The 19,686-nt window shown below is 45.2% G+C and overlaps 1 protein-coding gene across 1 annotated transcript in view; it reads left to right on the forward strand.

The window, feature by feature from the left end:
* The window catches only part of SHC3 (SHC adaptor protein 3), a 108,908-nt gene that overhangs the window by 69,355 nt on the left and 19,867 nt on the right, over nt 1-19,686 (forward strand). The window contains exons 7-11 of the mRNA XM_072841507.1: nt 547-673; nt 8,865-9,015; nt 9,953-10,040; nt 13,698-13,853; nt 17,249-17,544. Of these exons, the coding sequence (XP_072697608.1) occupies nt 547-673; nt 8,865-9,015; nt 9,953-10,040; nt 13,698-13,853; nt 17,249-17,544 (818 nt within the window). The remainder of the gene's footprint in view (nt 1-546; nt 674-8,864; nt 9,016-9,952; nt 10,041-13,697; nt 13,854-17,248; nt 17,545-19,686) is intronic.

Genomic DNA, 19,686 nt, shown 5'->3' on the forward strand with positions numbered 1-19,686 from the left:
TGAGTTGCGACACTCAGTGAGGACACTTGACTCCCACTGGGAAGTAAGCAAACAACCCCCTCTGCATCCACGGGGTAGCTTAGGCCTCACTCCACAAGAGCTGGGTTAGGTGGGTTCTCTAGGCCCCCGGGGCCTTGGGGGGGCTCATTTCTTGCTATGATCCAGTTCAGATGTCGCCGATGTTCCCATCAAACAGTTTACGGATAAATGGGTGTTTCCTTCCAAACCCTGCTTCTCTCTGCTGGGCTCTGAGCTGGTATTTTATAGACTGTTAAGAAATTGTTAAGAGCAATCAATTTGAAATTAAAAATGTTAAAATGCATTTACAAATACAACCATTAGTTTTAGACAGCCGTTGAGAGGTGCATCCCCATGGCAACAGTTTGCATCTGTGGCACTGCTGGGACAGCCGGTGAGGGACACGCACCCCACCACCCCCTGCTCCCTGCCCCTCCCCACTGTGACCTCACCGTGGGGAAGGGCTCCCACGGAGGAGCCTGCTGGCCCCCCGGTCTCTAATGGGGCCTGTGCTGCTTGTGCTCACAGCTTGCCACATTCTGGAGTGCTGCGACGGGCTGGCTCAGGACGTCATCGGCTCCATCGGACAGGCCTTCGAACTCCGGTTTAAGCAGTATTTGCAGTGTCCTTCCAAGGTCCCTGCATTCCACGACCGGTGAGTTGCACTGTGACACCATTTGCATGGCCTTTCTGTGTTTTACAGCCTTTCCTCTCAAAATCGCTCGAGAGGAGAAAACCACGACATGGCCTCCATGGGGTGTGGGTCTGGACAGACATGGTCATTACAGGGCTCCCAGCTTGGAGGCACCTGGTGAGGCCGGGCTGAGGCCCAAGAGACCCACAGATGGAGGCCAACATATGGGCGATGCTCTGAATGTTTAGGAAAACATTTTCCAGAAACTATAGGGACGGTAGCCAAGGTTACACAAATGTGTTGTAAAATGTTTGGTGCTGTTTCTCTGCAACCAGGTGAAGCTCCCATGTGTCTCCTCCTTGGGTCTGCATGGGGCAGGTGCGGCATGTCCCTTGTCTTTGCCATCATGGGTAGCACAGTCATGACTTGGGGCCTCTCCATGATATCCTGAGGTGCGTGGCCTAGGGACTCAGGGCCTCCTGTGGCCTGGGTACGCATGCCCCACAAGACGTGTTTTTATACTCTTTATACACACCCATTTATCCGTAAACTGCATATACTGTATATAACTCTATGAATCGTATGTAACATTGTATACACTGTAATCATAAGTTCTAAAGTTTGTTCACTTATTCTCCTGCCACTTTTAAGTTTTATATAGAATGGGACATAGTCATTAAAAAGAGTAGTTGGTATAGGTGTATTACCAAAATAATTCTCAAAAATCTTAATTGGAGTGAAGCAGGATAGGAAACATTTATGGAAGTTTTAAAACCAAATAAACGTTGTGTTTATGGATAAATGTGTGTGTATATGAAGACTATAAAAATGTAAGAATATTGCATCCCTACTGTACAGGACCTGAGGACCGGGTGGTGATGGATGAGATTTAACTGTATTTGTCAGGTGTGTCTCCTCCCTGACATTTCATAATGAAAATATTCCAATAGAGCACCTCGGTGGCTCAGCAGTTGAGCATCAGCCTCTGGCTCAGGGCGTGATTCTGGGTCCTGGGATCGAGTCCCACATTGGGCTCCCCGCAGGACGCCTGCTTCTCCCTTTGCCTGTGTCTCTGCCTCTGTGTGTGTGTGTCTCTCATGAATAAATAAAATCTTAAAAAAAAGAGAAAGAAAATATTCCAATGTACAGAAAGAATTTTCCAGTGAACACCTGTATATACACCTTCTAGATTCCACCATTCACATTTTACTGTTAACTTGACATATCTATCCATCCAATGTAAGTCTGACAAATTTTGTTTCTTAAAAAAAAAAAAGACACAAGCAGAGGAAAATGTTCACACTTGTTTAATCTCCGTGGTGGAGGCATATCTTTTATATTAATTACTATACTTTTCTGTACTTTTGAAATGTTACATAATAGTCAAATAAATATATTTAAAAATATGTACAAAAATGAGTGGGGGAGTTATGCAAACTGCCATACTTTCCTGGGAATGTACTTAAGGTAGGAATTTTCTATATAATTTTTTCTATCATTAAGTTTGAAAGAAAGAAAAGAAAGAAAAAGTTTAGGGAAAGAAAATGAAGTAGACAGGATCTTATCTGTCAAGAAAGACTTCAACTCCAAATGCAAGTATGGGCATAAAATTTCTATTTTTAAAAAAATATTTTCTTTATTTGAGACCAGAAAGAGAGAGAGCACGAGCAGAGAGAGGGGCAGAGGGAGAAGCAGACTCCCCGCTGAGCAGGGAGCCCTATGCAGGACTCTATCCCAAGACCCTGAGATCATGACCTGAGATGAAGGCGGGTGCTTCACCGACTGAGCCCCCCAGGTGCCCAATGGATAACATTTCTAAAGCAGAGCAGGAATGAGGGGACTCGCCTGATGTCCCTGTCGTCTTGTGTGAGAAGCTACTTGTCACGTTCACTGAGCAGGTCTGAGAGCATGGGAGCAGGTGGGGACACTATGTTCTAGCTGGGGACAGCCAGGCCCATGAAAGGACCCTCCATGCCTCCCTGCCCTGTTCCAGGACCCTGACTCTGGGGGATGCTGGCTGGTTTTCCTCCTGAAATGCCGAGATCCAGACACCAGCAACACAGGAGCTTCTATTTGTGGGGAGTTCCCCTTGGGTCTTCTACACACTCCCTCAGGCCATGTCTCTCCACCTTGGTAACTAATAGCCAGAGGTATGAGAATTTGGTGCATCCAGCTCCTTGGTCCCCATGGCTTGGAGTGGAGATGTGGACAGCTGGGCGTGGAGGGAGTGTGGAGGTGTTAGGACCCCGCAGACGGCAGTGCCGTGTCTGCAGCCCACGATTCCTCTTTCCTTCCCTTGTCCCTGGTGAGGGGGCAGCTTTTCTTGTGAATTATTTCTTGTTCATTGTATTCATTGTTGGGAGAGAGACTCTGATTTGGATTCATCACCCATTTCCAACTGGAAATAAAAAATAGTACTCTTGGATGAATGGGGATTCTTTTTTGGTGTGGTCTGCTTTTCCTTGGAAGATTTTTTTTCTGTGAATTTTTCTTATGGAAATTTAAGGTCATTTTCAATGCAAAACCAGGGAAGACAATGACAATTCAAAAGTAGGTAATGCTCAATATTCTATTTTTTAAAATTAATATGTAATTCATTTAAGATCAAATTTATTCTTATAAAGCATATAATTCAGTGATACTTAGTATGTTCAGAAATTATACAAGGATCGCCACTGCCTCGGTCCAGCACATGTTCATCACTTCATTCCCATCACTAGTTACCACTCATTTTCTCCCCCTTCTCCCCAGGCAACCATTCATCTACTTTATGTCTTCATGGATTTGCCAGTTTGGGGCATTTCGTATAAATGGAATCCTAGTCTGTGAGTGGTTTCTTTCACTAAGGAGAATGTTTTCCAGATTTATCCAGGTGGTCACATATACTAGTGCAGCATCCTTTTTAGGGCTCACTAACATTCCGTCGTACAGCTATACCACCTTTTGTATATCCATTCATCCTTTTATTAACATTGTGGTGTTCCCACCCTTTAGCTCGGGTGCATAATGCTGCTGTGAAGATGTGTACAGTCCTTGTGTGGACACAGGCTTCAGCACTCTTGGGTAAATACTCGGGTGTGCACTTGCTGGACCATGTGGTAACTTTATGCTAACCTTTTTGAGAAACTGCCAAAGTGGTTGTAGCATTTTATATTTCTACCAGTGATGTGTGAGGGTTCCAATTTCTCTGCATCCTCGCCGACGTGTATTATTGCCCATCATTTTGATTACAGCTACCCTACCCCACACTGAGTGTGATTTTCACTAGCATTCCCCCAATGACTAATGATTAAGCATATTTTCATGTGCTTATTGTCTATTTCTATATCTTCTTTGGAGAAATGCCTGCCCAAATTTTTAGCCCATTTATTGATGTAGGAGTTCTTCTTAAATTCTGGATACTAGTCTCTTTCCAGATACATGATTAACAAATATTTTCTCCCGTTACGTGTGTTGTCTTTTGCCTTCTTGATAGTGTCCTTTAAAGTACAATGGTTTTTAATTTTTATGAAGTCCAGTTTGCTTATTATTTTTTTTGGTTACTTTTGCTTTTGGTGTCATGGGTAAGAAACCATTGCATAGTCCACAATAGCCAAAATATGAAAAGAACCTAGATATACATTGACAGATGACAGATAAAGAAGATACACACACACTGGAATATTACTCAGCCATCAAAAGAATGAAATCTTAAAAAAAAGAATGAAATCTTGACATTTGCAATGACATGGATGGAACTTATTATTCCATCAATGTTAAGCGAAATAGAGAAAAGACAAATATCATATGATCTCACTCATATGGAGAATTTAAGAAATAAAACAGAGGAACATGGGGAAGGGAGGGAAAAATAAAATAAGATAAAACCAGAGAGGGAGACAAACCATAAGAGACTTTCATCATAGGAAACAAACTGAGGGTCGCTGAGGGGGATAGTTGGGGAAATGGGGTAACTGGGTGATGGGCATGACGGAGGGCATGTGGTGTGATGAGCACTGGGCATTATATGCAACTGATGAATCACTAAATTCTACCCCTGAAACTAATAATACACTATATGTTAATTAATTGCATTTAAATAAGAAGTTTAAATTTAGGGGCTCCTGGGTGGCTCAGTGGTTGAGCATCTGCCTTTTACTCAGGGTGATCCTGGGGTCCTTGGATCGAGTCCCGCATCGGGCTTCCTGCAGAGAGTCTGCTTCTTCCTCTGCCTGTGTCTCTGCCTCTCTCTCATGAATAAATAAACTCTTAAAAAAAAAGAAATTTAAATTTAAAAAATGGAGGTAATTGGGAAAAAAAATGAGAAACCATTGCCTCATGCCAGGTCACAAAGATTTATACCTATGTTTTCTTTTTTTTTTTTTAAGATTTTATTTATTTATTCATGAGAGACAGAGAGAGAGAGAAAGAGAGAGAGAGGCAGAGACAGAAGCAGAGGGGGAAGCAGACTCCATGCAGGGAGCCTAACGTGGGACTCGATGCCCAGATCTGGGCAGAAGGCGGCGCTAAACCGCTGAGCCACCTGGGCTGCCCCCTATGTTTTCTTCTAAGTTTTACCTCAGTGCTTTTTATTTCTTCTTATTCTATAATATCCCTGGCTAGAATCTCGATCCAGTACCAGGCTGACTAGAAATAGAAAGAGGAGACATTCTTATGTTTGTGACCTTAGGGAGAAAGTACCACACCCAGTTTGTCACCTTAACCTTGTGGTTAGCTGTGGACTTTTCACAGATTGTGAAAATGTCCTTCTATTCAAGGTTTGTTGAGTGTCTTTGTCAAGCAAAGATGTTGGATTTTGTCAAATATTTTTTCTGTGTCTATTGAGGTATTTGGTGTTTGTTTTTACTCTGTTGATATGATACATTTCAATTGACTTTAAATGTTGAACCAACCTTGCATCGCTGAGATAAATCCCACTTAGTCACGGTGTATAGTTCGTTTTATATGTCACTGGATTTGGTTTGTGAGTATTTTGTTGAGGATTTTTTTTTCATTCATTTTCATCAGAGTTATTGGTCTGCAGCTTTCTTTTCTTGTAATATGTTTGTTTGGTTTTGGTATCAGGATAATACTGGCCTCATAGGTTGAGTTTGGAAATATTCCTCCCTTTTGTATTTTTCAGAAGAGTTGTAAAGAATTGCTATTAATTCTCCTTTAGATGTTTGATAGAATTTACCAGGAAGCCATGATTCTGAGCTTTTCTTGCAGTGTAGGTTGTTTTAATTGTTACTAATTCAGTTTCTTTCCAGGTCTATTAAGATTTTCTATTTCTTCTTGAGTAAGTTTTGGTAGTCTGAGTCTTGGTAGGGATTTTTTCATTTCATCTAGATTGCCTAGCTGGTGTACAGTTACTTGTATTTTCTTGCATCTTGTCTTTTATGCTTACCTGTGTAGCTAACTTTGCCAGAATCCTCCATTTCTTTGTGTAGATATGTGTTTCTCTTTAGTGCTTGATTTCAGCCTGAAGTACCCCCTTTAGTATCTCTTATAGTGAAGATCTGCTACGATGAATTTTCTTTGTTCATCTGGTAATGTCTTAATTTTTGCTTCATTTTGGAAAGGTAGTTTTACTGGATATAGAGTTCTTGGTACACAGTACTTCTTTCTGTACATGGACTATGCCATCCCATGGTCTTCTGGCCTGTTATTTCTGATGAGAAATTAGCTTTAAATACTAGTGAAGATCCCTTGCACATGATGAGTGGCTTCTCTCTTGCTGCCTTCAAGAGTCCGTCTTTCTTTTTGGGTTTAAACAGTCTGATTATGACATTTGGGGTCTGAAGCTTTTTTCATTTACCCTATTTGGAGTGGTTTTTCTTTTTTTAGCTTCTTGGATGTGTAAATCAATGATCTTCATCAAATTTGACAAGTTTCTGGCCATGATGTCTTCTTGTGTTCTTTCTGCCCCTTTCCTTCCCTTTCTTCCTCTGGGACTCCCTCATGTATATGTTGGTTTGCTTAATGGGGTCCCATAAGTCTCTGAGGCTCTGTTCATTTTCCTTAGTTCTTCATTCTTTCTATTTCACTGATTTGAGAGTCCTAAGTGAGCTATCTTTAAATTCTGCCATTCTTTTTTTTCTGTCATTTACACCTGTTTTGAGCTTCTCCATGAATTTTTTATTCTAGTTATTAACATTTTAAACTCTAGCCTTTTCCATTTGGTTATTTTATTTTATTTTTTAAAAAGATTTTATTTATTTGTTCATGAGAGACAGAGAGAGAGAGAGACAGAGACAGAGACATAGGAAGAGGGAGGAGTAGCAGACTCCATGCAGGGAGCCTGATGTGGGACTTGATCCCGGGACTGTGGGATCACACCCTGAGCTGAAGGCAAATGCTCAACTACTGAGCCACCCAGGCATCCCTCTATTTGGTTATATCAAAAATTACTTCTACCTCTATTTTGATATTCCCTATTTGGTGAGACCACAGTCTCATGTTTATTTTTTGTTGATGATTTCCTATATTCTCATGTCTAAAGTAGCTAATTTAAAATGTTTCATCAGTCCCGAATCTGAGTTTCCTTAGAAAAAGTTTCTGTTGATTGCCTTTTTTCTTGCTCATGAGCCGTGCTTTATTTCTTTGCATATTTCATAGTTTTTCATTGAAACTGGAAATTTTAACTACTATAGTGGCAAATCTTGAGAAGCTCCCCTCCTCAGGGTTTGTTGTTGCTACTGTTTGTTGTGGTTGTTTGTTCTAATGATTTTCTAAACTAATGGTGTAAAAATCTGTATTCTTTGGCATATATGACACTGATAACTCTGCTTGGTTCCCATATTAGTCAGCTAATGATTAGAGAGAGATTTCCTTCAATGCTTGGTGCCATTAAATCTCCTCCTGTTTGTTGAGGAGCTGTTTGTAGTATTAGGGCACTTCAACACTCAGCCAAGGTGTTGACAACTCTGCTTTACCCTTTACTTCCTGCTTATGTAGGTTTCAAAGTCAACCAGAGGTGAGAACTAAAACCTTTTCACATTTTTCCTAAGCAGGCACACAATCCAGAGTATGAACACAGTGCTACACAAACATGTGGCCTTCTAGACTTCCAGAAATGTATTGAAGCTGATCAAGGTCCCTATGGACATCCCATTGCCCAGATTTTCCTTTTAGGCTTTTTGATAGCCTCCTCTTTGTTACCTACTGGTTTGTTAGAACACCAAATGCTATCTACCGCTTCAAGGAGCCATGATGTTGAACAATAGCCTCCAGTTGTTTTTGACAAATGCCACTGGGGAGGAACTTTTTCCCCTGAGCAAGCTCTGAATCAGGTTAAATAAAGACAGCCTTGAAATGACGTCTTTTAGGGAATGACCAGACAGATCACATTATGATCGATCTTGGGCACCCAGGTAGCTCAGTGGTTGAGCGTCTGCCTTTGGCTCAGGTCATGATCGTGGAGTCCTGGGATGGAGTCCACATCAGGTTCCCTGCAGGGAGCCTGCTTCTCCCTCTGCCTGTTTCTGCCTCTCTCTCTCTGTTTCTCATGAATAAATAAATAAGAATCTTAAAAAAAAGATTATGATCGTTCTCTGGAATGGGGCTTTGAAAGAGCCTCAGTGCTGTTTTGTCCCTTCCTATGGCTGTCAGGCTGCTGGTTTACGCTGTGATTGTGGGCTGTTGGATTTCAAGGCTACCATGGAGACAGGAATAGGGCAAGCTAAAATGCCACAAGCCACTGTTCTTATAACTGTTTGCTTTAAAAAACATACACAGAGATACACACAAATACTACTTTCTGCAAGCTTCTGCTTAATTTCCAGGGTTTTGAAAAAGTTGATTCTGAAAAAAAATTTTTTTGCCAGTTTTCTTGTTTGTGCTATGGAAGAGAGAATTTACAGAGGTTTTTACTCTGTCATTTTCTTCAATGTCATTAAAATCTCTGCTTTTTAGTTGGTAATGTCTTGACATATTAAAATGAACGTGCATTATCTTTGGATATAAATCCTTTCTTTCTTAATTAAATGTACTTTTGTAAAAGGGATTGTTCTCTGTTTCAGATCTAACGGACATTTTCCAGAAGGTGAAACTGCAAATAAAGTAGAAATATCTGGCCAAACCATTCATCTACTTTTCAGTGTTGTGCTCTAGATAGTGAGGAGATAGTGACTGACTCTCTTTTCTGGGGTAGCAGGTCCTAGCGTCAGATTTGTTGGTTTTGACGATGAGCTCAACTATTGGCTTAAGCTCTGGAAAAATCCTCTTCTAACAGGATGCAGAGTCTGGATGAGCCTTGGACAGAAGAGGAGGGGGACGGATCAGATCACCCATACTATAACAGCATCCCAAGCAAGACACCTCCTCCAGGGGGCTTCGTGGATGTGCGGCTGCACGCCAGACCCCACGCCCCTGACACAGCCCAGGTAAGTCGTGGTCACCTGAGCTTTAATTCCTTCCACTTTCTTCCACTTCATTTGCAGGCTGGTGTCTAGTCCTTTGACAGAATAACTCACCTGTTTTCTCCCCTTGGATGATACAAAGCAGACAAGTACGGGAGGCTTTCGTTTTAACATCAGAAGGTGTTAACCAAATGTCTTGGAACTATATTATGATTCCTGAGGTATGAGTCCTGGGGTCTCCTCTCCATCCTGGGACAAATCCTATTTAAATTTCTCCTAATGAGGAGAAGAACCAGTTCAAGATTTTTGAAAGGCCTGGGGCTCTTTGCATTCCCTGAAAAGAGAGTGGATGTGGGCCTTTAAAATGATGAGAAATTTATGAGCCTTCTTTTTTACTCATTTTTCTGATTTTTCCTTCAACTCAACATGCCAGTATGGCAGCTTCTTTTTAGAGTTACAGTATCTGGATTTCGTTATAGAGTTTTTTGAGGTGACCTACTTTATGTGCCTGACAGTGATATTAATAAAAGTGGCAAAATAATAATGAAATCAAGTGTCAGTAGCTCTGACACGGAGATGGACGGGGTGGACTTGCCCAGGTGTGAATGGTTGTGGGAGGTATGTTCTGACCCAGAGAACCACCCCAGCTGAAATTTCCTTTGCAAGTGATGAGGCTGCATTAAGAGAGCTCCAATTTCGGCCAAATTTAGGGAGGGTTGGTGGCAGAAAATGAAAACAAAGTGGGCATGTATAGTTTTGATGAGATGCATCTTATTCCTTGCACCTATGCAAACCTATTTCCCAAATCCTAATGCCAGCTGTGAGGCATGAAGGAAAAATGGGTGTAACTGGGAAAGGAACCGGCAGTCCACAGGGGTTCCTTCTCTTGCATCGTGGCTTTTAGAGATGGGGAAAGGGAGGATGATGCTTCTTCTCTTTGTGTATTTACCTGTGTCCACAGTTTGCAGGAAAAGAGCAAACTTACTACCAGGGGAGACACTTAGGAGACCCGTTTGGCGAGGACTGGCAGCAGACACCTGTCCGGCAAGGTGAGTGTCGAGGTGAGGTGGGAGACAACCAATCACCCAATCACGGCAGCAGCGTGCTCCCCGCGGGGAGTTCACCCACACGCAGGTGTTAGATCCCAGCACTTCCTGTTCGCATGCACCCTGGGGACATCCTTCCTGCAGGAGAGACTGCCTGCCAGGGGGCCAAGGGGCTGACCTCCCCACAGGCACTGCACCTACTTCAGACAGGCGCTGGCTGGGGGCCTCTGAAGTGTGTTTTTGATTGTCCCTACCTCTGCAATGGGGCTGAGCCCCGGGGCTCCTAACAGGCAGTAGCTTTCCCTTCCTGGTCCCACCCCCATCCAGGGTCACCCTCAGGAAGGATGGAGCCCACCTGCTCTGGAGATGGCCCCGGGGTTGTGAGGACCCACCCCCCTGGGCCCTGGGTGCTCTCAGAGGACACGTGTCCATCTTGTCAGGGAGGCCAGCACGGACCCACAGCCCACCCTGGAAACAGTTCCCACGGGGCTAGGAGCTAGCTGCTAACCCAAGTCTTCTTCCCCAGATAGTTGTTTCTATACACACAGGGGTGTGTGTGCTTTAAAAGTTTCTTTTAAATTTTTTTTTATTTATTTTTTAAAGATTTTATTTATTTATTTATTTATTCATGAGAGACACACAGAGAGAGGCAGAGACACAGGCAGAGGGAGAAGCAGGCTTCCTGTGGGGAGCCCAATGAGGGACTTGATCCCAGGACCTGGGGATCACACCAAAGGCAGATGCTCAACCACTGAGCCACCTAGGAATTCCTAAAGGTTTCTTTTACTTTAATTCACTTTTTAAATGTCTTATTGATTGATTGATTGATTGATTGATTTTAAAATTCAGTTTGCCAACATGTAACAGCCAGTACTCATGACATTATGTGCCCTCCATAGTGCCCGTCACCCAGTTACCCATCCCACCATGCACCTTCCCTCCAGCAATCCTCAGTTTGTTCTGTAGAGTTAAGTCTCTCATGGTTTGTCTCCCTCTCTAATTTTTCCCCACTCAGTTTCCCTCCTTTCCATTATAATCCTTTTCAGTATTTCTTATATTCCCCATATAAGTGAGACCATATGATGAATGTCCTTCTTCTATTGACTTACTACTCTCAGCATAATACCCTTCAGTTCCATCCACATCAATGTAAATGGTACATATTCATCCTTTCTGATGACTGAGTGATAGTCCATTGTGTATATAGACCACGTCTGCTTTATCCATTCATCTGTCAATGGACATCTTGGCTCCTTCCACAGTTTGGCTGTTTGCAAATGCATCAATGTGATAGATCACATTAATAAAAGAAAAGATAAGAACCATATCATCCTCTCAATTGATGCAGAGAAAGCACTTGACAAAATACAGCATCCTTTCCTGATCAAAACTCTTCAAAGTGTAGGGATGGAGAGAACATACCTCGACATCATAAAAGCCATCTACAAAAAGCCCACAGCAAATATCATTCTCAATGGGGAAAAACTGAGAGCCTTTCCCCTAAGATCAGGAACACGACAGGGACGTCCACTCTCACCACTGCTATTCAACATAGTACTAGAAGTCCTAGCCTCAGCAATCAGACAATTAAAAGGCATTCAAATTAGCAAAGAAGTCAAACTCTCCCTCTTCACAGATGACATGATATATGGTATATGGAAAAACCCAAAGACTCCACCCTAAGATTGCTAGAACTCACGTGGCAAATCAGCAACTCATACAGCAAATTTGTGGCAGGATACAAAAATCAATGCACAGAAGTCAGTTGCATTTCTTTTCTTTAGAAAAAAAAAAAGATTTTTATTTATTTACTCAAACACACACACACACACACAGAAGCAGAGACACAGGCAGAGGGAGAAGCAGGTTCCCTGTGGGGAGCCCCATGCAGGACTCCATCTCAGGACCCCGGGATCACGACCTGAGCTAGGTGCTCCATCAGTTGCATTTCTAATTTTAAATGTGTTGCTCCCTCAAACATCTTCTTGCTCTTTCAATAACTCAGAGACCTGGTGACTATACAGCGTCTGATGGAGAAGGAGCGACAAGTGAATTAAGACCTAATGTCCGACGTACGTGTCCATGTATATACATATAACCATCTCTTGGTTTGATGTTGAGACTTTCCCCTTCCTGACGGCTGTTTGTGCCGGGGAGTAAATGACAGTACGGTTTTATTTTATTTATTTATTTATTTATTTATGTATGTATGTATGTATGTATGTATTTATTTATTTATTTATTGACAGTACAGTTTTAGAACTTCCCCCTGGTGAGACCATCTCAGGTGTTGCCTACCCAGCTGCAGGGGGACCTGGATGTGCTGGGCTGTCACAGGGTTGGGCCTGGCCAGGGCCACCACGCGGCTCCATCTAAAATAGGACAGACTCAGCTAACCTGAGTCATCACTTTGCTGGAGGCACGTTTTTCCTATGTTTCCATCTTTGTTCTACAAACACTTAAAATGTATTTATATAACAGATGTGTACCTAACCACATAATACTGCGAAGGCCTAACAGACACATTATTTACATTAGATATTGACTTTTTTGGAAAAATGTCAGGTTCACTTAAAAATGAGGTCTTTTGTTGTATGTTCCAGCCACCCTGGCCGGATCAAGACCAGACAACATAAAGACTCGCCAGGGCAGACACGTGCCTGAAACTTGGGGCTCCTATGCCTCAACAAGCTTCTGCTTCTCATTTGAAAGCAATAAATATCTTCTTCTGTTGAATAAGAATGTCCTTTGTTAACTTGCTGGCAGCCATCATCCCTAACTGAAAACTAACTCCCGGCACCCTCATGGCCTGTGTGTCCCCTGCCCTAGCTCCGCACCTGCCCTGGTCTGAGAGGGAAAGGGCCATCGTCAGGAAAGCTGTTCACTGGGATTTTCATCTTCTCCTTTTAAAAAATTAGTCTGTAGAATCCTTCCTACAGGCTGATTTGTTTGCAGCACCTACACACACGAGCTGCAAATGGCCACGGCTGAGCCAGGACAGGTAACTCAGGACACGTGAAGTGGTGTCCAGGAGTAGGAGTGGAGACCGTTCTTGACTTTGCTGGTCTCACTCCCCACTAAGGACTTTTCCCGGGACACCTGCGTTCTCATGCATGTTTTGCTGCCAAAAGCCCCACTATGGGTTCTGGGGAGCCTAGAAAGCCCTCTTGCCCACAGGACTGGGCTGCCCATAGGGTGTGAAAGGCACTTCTCTCCAGAGATGGCCCTGCAGAAGGGTATATCTGTGTGTCAGGTACAGGGCTCCCATTGTGCCCTGAACAGGTGTGATCACCCAATACCCTCACCCCTCGGGTGACAATGGCAGGGCCCTCGCTCCTGGGCTGGCCTTGGCTTGCTCTTGGCCCAGCTGAGAGGTCCCCTTGAGGCACTGCCTGGGGGTAGGGGTCCTCGATCACACGCCCACCTGGGCCTCCTGCACAGAGCCGGGGGCATGAAGGCTGGGAGACTGTCCCGGACAGCGCAGAGCAGTGGTGACAGGGTCCGAAGAGGAGCATGTAGGTGATGGGGACCCGCGGGAGGCGTTACCTGATGGATGGCCCATAGGAACGTCTCTGTGAGGTGCGGGGCAGCTCACCTATGGTGCCCAAATGACCAGAGTTTCCATTGTAAGAGGAAAGAGGGTTTGTCTTCTTGTTGCAGGGTCCTTGGACATCTACAGCACGCCGGAAGCGAGAGTGCCCGCGGCCCCCGGAGAAGCCCCCACCTACGTGAACGCCCAGCACATCCCCGTGCAGGCCACGCCGGCCTCGGGCAGCAGCACCGAGAGCAGCCCGCTGAAGGACCTCTTCGACATGAGTGGGTTGCCATTCCTCTGAGCTCTCTGCACTGCTTTCGGCTTGACATCTGTGCAGTTAGCACGCTTTCTGCTAGCGGGGTTTTGGTGAACAGGGATGCCTTTGTGCACTTTTCTGGGTTGTGATTGGGCTTTCCAAGGCTCTGAGCTTGGCTGCCCTCTGCTTTGGGATGGCACCCCCTCTCAGGTCTAGAAGCAGAGCCATTTCTCCTCTCTCTGGAATGACTGTCCTCCTGGAGATCTGCACATGTGTCAGGACAAATGATAATACACACAAAACAACACTGGTTTGTGTATTCACTTAAATCTTAGTGGGCTGATAGGTGCCCAATACTGGATCAGTTGCTAAGGCTGCCACGGTGAAAGGCATGCTTCACAGAGCCCTCAAGTCTGTTGAGCAAGACAACACCTGAGCAAGAAAGGGCGATACACCCTCTGGCGGGCACACACGTGCTCACTCTCACATATTCCTGTCGCTGGAGCACCTAGTGTGGGTCAGATACTATTCTGCTTACTGGGGTCTGCAGGAAAGCAAGATAGTCTCCTGGAGCTCAAATAACCAGTGTATGTTAGCAGTTGGCAACAGGTGCCCTGGCGAGAAACCAAACAGGGTAAGAAGTGTGCTGGGAAGCCCCTCAGCAGCATCATGAGGTGTGCCATGCACCCGCTGAGGGTCGTGTAGGCTGGGACAAGTAAACCAACCAGGAACTGGCTGATGAGAGTGGGAATTGTTGCTATGCGATATTGAAAGTGCTTCCTGAGCTGTACATCCCCATATTTCACATCAGTTCCTTGAGCATTTTATAGGCTGAAGAAATTCCTTAGGATTTAACAAGGTTCTTTTTTTTTTAAGATTTTATTTATTTATTAATGAGAGAGAGACACATACACAGAGAGAGAGAGAGAGAGAGAGAGAGGCAGAGAGAGACACAGAGGGAGAAGCCAGCTCCATGCAGGGAGCCTGATGTGGGACTTGATCCTGGGACTCCAGGATCACACCCTGGGCTGAAGGCAGGAGTTAAACTGCTGAGCCACCCAGGGATCCCCAGATTTAACAAGGTTCTATCATGTGCCAGGCATTCATTATTTCATTTAATTTTTGCAGCAGTCATGCAGGTAGCTACCATTATTGTTACGGTGTTACAGAGGAGAACACGCAGGTCCTAGATGCTGCATCACTTTGGCCCTGGTCACGGCAGCTTTGTTGGCATGACGTGCGCTCTCCCTGGTGTTGTGTGTGAATGATGGACTTGAGTGCCGCTTTGATCGGGTGGCCTTCTGACCACCAAAGCCTTCTTCCTCTGCCACTTAGGTTTCCCAGACAGTAGACTTCCATTCGGACTTGCAAAAATCAGAAGAACTGGGGACTCTCAGGGCTTGGAGGCACCTTAACGGTCATCTCATCAAATTTGGTTTCTGAAAAAATGTGGGAACAGCCTCAGAAGTATGAAGCAACTTTCCCAAGACTCAGAGCAGAGTAGTGGCTCCCAACTGCAGCTTAGTACTTGTATTTATGGTCAGTTTTCACTGTTTGATTTAGTCAATTTACCAGTGGCTCCTGGCCCCAGAGCCTGAGGAAAGGTAAGTAAGATGAGGGTTTCAGATGGGAAAATGAGAACCAGAACCACTCTTTGTCATCCATCAAGTTCTATACCTGCTCCCAAACCAGAGAAGGGGAGACAAGAGGAAGAGAGGGCCCTGGAGAGGCTAGTTTCTTTTGAAAAGTCTGGCAAAAAAATTAAGCCAGCACTCTATGCTGTTTATTTTGGACCATGAGAGTGATGATGGTGGTGATGGTGGTAGGGATGATGAGGGTGATGATAGGGTTGATGAGGATGATGGTGATGGTGATGGTGATGTGATGGTGGTGATAGTGATGATGGTGGTGATGGTGGTGATGGTGGTGATGGTGGTAATGGTGGTAGTGATGATGGGGGTGATGATAATAATGATGAGGGTGATGGTGATGATGATTATGGTGGTGATGGTCATGATGGTCATGATGACGATGGTGGTGGTGGTGATGATAGTGATAATGAGGGTGATGGTGGTGATGATGGTGATGTGATGATGATTATGGTGGTGATGGTGATGATGGTGGCAATGGTGGTGGTGATGCTGATGATGGCAGAGAGGTGATGGTGAGGGTGGTCGTGATGGTCGTGATGGTGGTGATGGTGACGATGAGGGTGATGATGGTGACAGTAGTAATGGTCTTGATAGTGATGGTGCTGGTGATGGTGTAGAAATGGTATACAACTTTTCAATTACTCCAGGTAATCAGGAAAAAATAGGACAAAAAAAACTCATTTTAGGCAATAATTTTAACCTGCTTTTATTCCCAGATCTGTGAACAATTGAACAAATACCAAAATCCCCTGATTTGGGTTTCATTTTTTCACCTCACTCCTGCCCATCCTCTAATAATTGGTCTGATTCTATAGCATTTGTTGAATATTTGTAGGGCTGGACATGTCCCAGGAACAGTATTGGACTCTGGGGACATAGCTGTGCCCAGGAGAGAACTGTTCCTGTTCTCGTGGTGCTTGCATTGTGCTGCTTTGGCAGCAGGGTCCCATGTAGTCATCATCACACCTTACGCTGTGTGGCACCGTGTGCTTTTCGAGTGCCTTTGTACATATTGCCTCATTTGAAAATGGACAGCTGAGGTTTAATCAGATGTCCCCAGGGACTTCCTGTGCTGCTGCAGACTTTTGCTGTTAGAGCAGCAGACTTGCTGTGGGCTGCGCCCGCGCTGGGAAGTGTGTCCTGAAGGCTGTGCTGTCATGCTCCACCACAGAGAGTCACACGGGAGCCTTTTTCCACAGAGACACAAGAGAAGGCAAGGGGAGGTAGTGCTCCTAATCCAGGGCAAGTCACACATAGGGCACCCCATAAATGTCAGTTTTCTTCTCCTTTAAAAATTTGCCTGATGCAAGAATTTTGAAACAAACATCTGCTGGGTTGGGTATAGGTTTTGCACTAAATCTAACTTTGTAGATTATCTTTTTTCTTTGTGTATTTCTGTTGGCATTGGCAAATTTTCATTCAGAAGAAAACAGATTTATTAAAAGGCTAGTTGATGTTCCAGAAAAAGTAGATGGTGTGTAATATGCCCGGCCTCGCACAGCATGCCAAAGTGAGGTCATTCTAACTGGCTAGACAAAGGGTGTGCTCAAATCCTTGGCACGACGCACAGCGCCCAGCTGTCTTGGGAAAGCAGACTCGTCAGAAAGTCATGCCAAGGTTTGGGCTGCAGTTAGTATTACCAGCCAGTCGTTTTTCTGTAGGTTTGTCTCTGGTGGAAGTTGCCTTGGCATTTCCATCAATCCCATTGTGCATTTTGTCATTTGCTCTTCTTGGGGGTTCACTTGTTTTTGGCGATTGTTGTTGACAGAACCTTTTGAAGACGCTCTCAGGAACCAGTCCTTGGGGCCTGTGCTGAGCAAAGCAGCCTCCGTGGAGTGCATCAGCCCCGTCACTCCCAGAGCTCCAGATGCCAAAATGCTGGAAGAGCTGGAAGGGGAGCCTTGGTACCAAGGGGAGATGAGCCGGAAGGAGGCCGAGGGGCTGCTGAAGAACGATGGGGACTTCCTGGTCAGGAAGAGCGCCACCAACCCGGGCTCCTTCGTCCTCACGGGCATGCACAACGGCCAGGCCAAGCACCTGCTGCTGGTGGACCCGGAAGGCACGGTGAGCACGGGGCAGGACGGGACCCGCCTCCTCGGAATGGTCCCCCCTGGTCTGTGTGCTGGGTGACCACGCTTTCCCTCCACTACTCACACGTGCCTGCTGAGGTCCTGGTGGCCACTCATCCGGGACCCAGGAACCCTGGCACAGAGGGCCCGTGCCATCAGGCCAGCACCAGGCTCGTGCTGCAAAATCACAAGGGGCCTGGGGTGAAAGCTTTGATGCCGATGTCCTTTACAATAAATAAATACCAGCACTGAGAAAGTTTTCCGGGCCCATAGATTCACAGTGGACACACAAGGGCAGGGCTCCTGGGCTTTCAGTATGTACCTCAAGCATCTCTAAAAGTTGAGTCATGGAGTTTATGCTCCTAGGGTGTAAGCTGTGATGAAGCAGGACATGAAGCCCCCGTTAATTAGCCTCTTGCTTTCTGGCTCTGGACAATCACACTTTGTGACAGTGGGTTTGGCTTTTTCTGGCAGTGCGGTCAGGTCTGAAGAGCTCTGTTGGTTTGCCTGATTTCCCACCTTCCAGTCAATAAATAGATTCGGCTTGATCTTGGCACTGTCCAAGAATTGCTAAGCTCAATAAATATAATGATATTAACCGAACCGTTAAATAAATTCCAAGACTGTTGTTTAAAACCTTATCCAGTGAAAACAAAGACCCAGTTAGAGTTATTGAATAGTAGCTAAGAGTGTTGCCTGTCCTGATTGATGCGTAGGGATGAAGCCTCCGTCTTCGGTTGGACTTGGTGGTTGGGGCAGGAGTGGGGGACGAGGGGGGGACCTGACATGATTTATTGTTTCAGGTGTCTGCACCTGGGCTCTGTGCCTCCTCTCCCCTCCACCTGGACCAACACTCCTGTCATGTAGATCCTTCTAACCCACCTTCTTCGGTCATGTGGATTACTCCCACATATGTACATGGGGGAAAATACATACTGTGTGTTTGTGACTTTTAGAAATTTGCAAACATGATACTGCCCCTCAAATCCCATTTCATTTCTTTCATTTTTCCCTCTGCACATATTTCTGAGATCTGTCTGTGGTGTCTTCTGTACCCAGAAGCATCACTTGGGTTGGGGGCTGCCGCATGTCCCCCATCTGCGGCCACATGACCCCCATGGAAGTCTCTGATGAAGAGGTGAAGGCATAGCCTCCTGCATGTTTCCCCACGATGATATCTCTGGGGCTTATCCCAGGCCTGGGGTTCTTGGTCACAGGAGACGCCTACATCTAGTGTCACCAGGGGCTTGCATCTGCTTCCAGAATGGCTGGACTACTGGAGGCGAGGCAGCTGGGCGCCAGGGCTCCTTCCTCCTCCTCCTCACTGTCGTCCTCCCAACGTGGCAAATCTTGGGTGGAGGGTGCAGGTGAGAAAGAAAGCATGTCTCGGGGCTCACACTGTGCCATCCTTTCCCGGCACCCACGGGTTCCTCCTGTGAACATTATATTCCTGCCTTTCCCCCACTTTTCTCTGCTGATCCTCACTCTGGGCTCGAGTGTTGAGTTTCTCAGCTGTAAAATTACCGTATGAACTCTCCAGTAGCCCGTGACTTTCAAGTAGCTTGTCGTTTGGTGCATGATGTTCTCCACCAAACACAAGTTTACCGTTTGCAAAGTTTACGGTCTTGAGTCTTAGAGGATCTCTTAGAGGATCTCTTCTATATTTCTATATTTTCTCAGCTTGGCTTTGAGAGCTTTATTTTTCACATTTACATTTTGATTCTGACTAGAGGTCCTGTGGCGATCACATAAGACAGGGAGCCAGCATCCTTTAAATCTGTAGGCAGTGAGCCAGCGTTGGCTTGTACGGCTCACTCGGCCCTCTGATGTCCCGCGGTGTCTCGAGTGTCCCCCCTGTTCTGTTCAGGCGACTGTTCCATCCTGGTATGATTACCGACTGTTCAGTCATTATGGCTTTGACATAGTCTTAACATCCGGTGGTGTGAGTCCTTCTTGAAACTCCTTTTTGCATTCTCTATCTCAGCTGTTCTCAGGCCTTTATTCCTCTTCATTCTGGTTTTAGAGTCAGTTTATCCAGGCTCCGAAAATGCATGATTTTGGTGGGACTGGCATTGCACTTACAGCTGAATTTCAGGGAGCGCTGACTGTTCTTCAGCATCAAATCATCACATCCGTG

This window comes from Canis lupus, chromosome 1, assembly GCF_048164855.1.
Source record: "Canis lupus baileyi chromosome 1, mCanLup2.hap1, whole genome shotgun sequence".
NCBI lineage: Eukaryota > Metazoa > Chordata > Mammalia > Carnivora > Canidae > Canis > Canis lupus.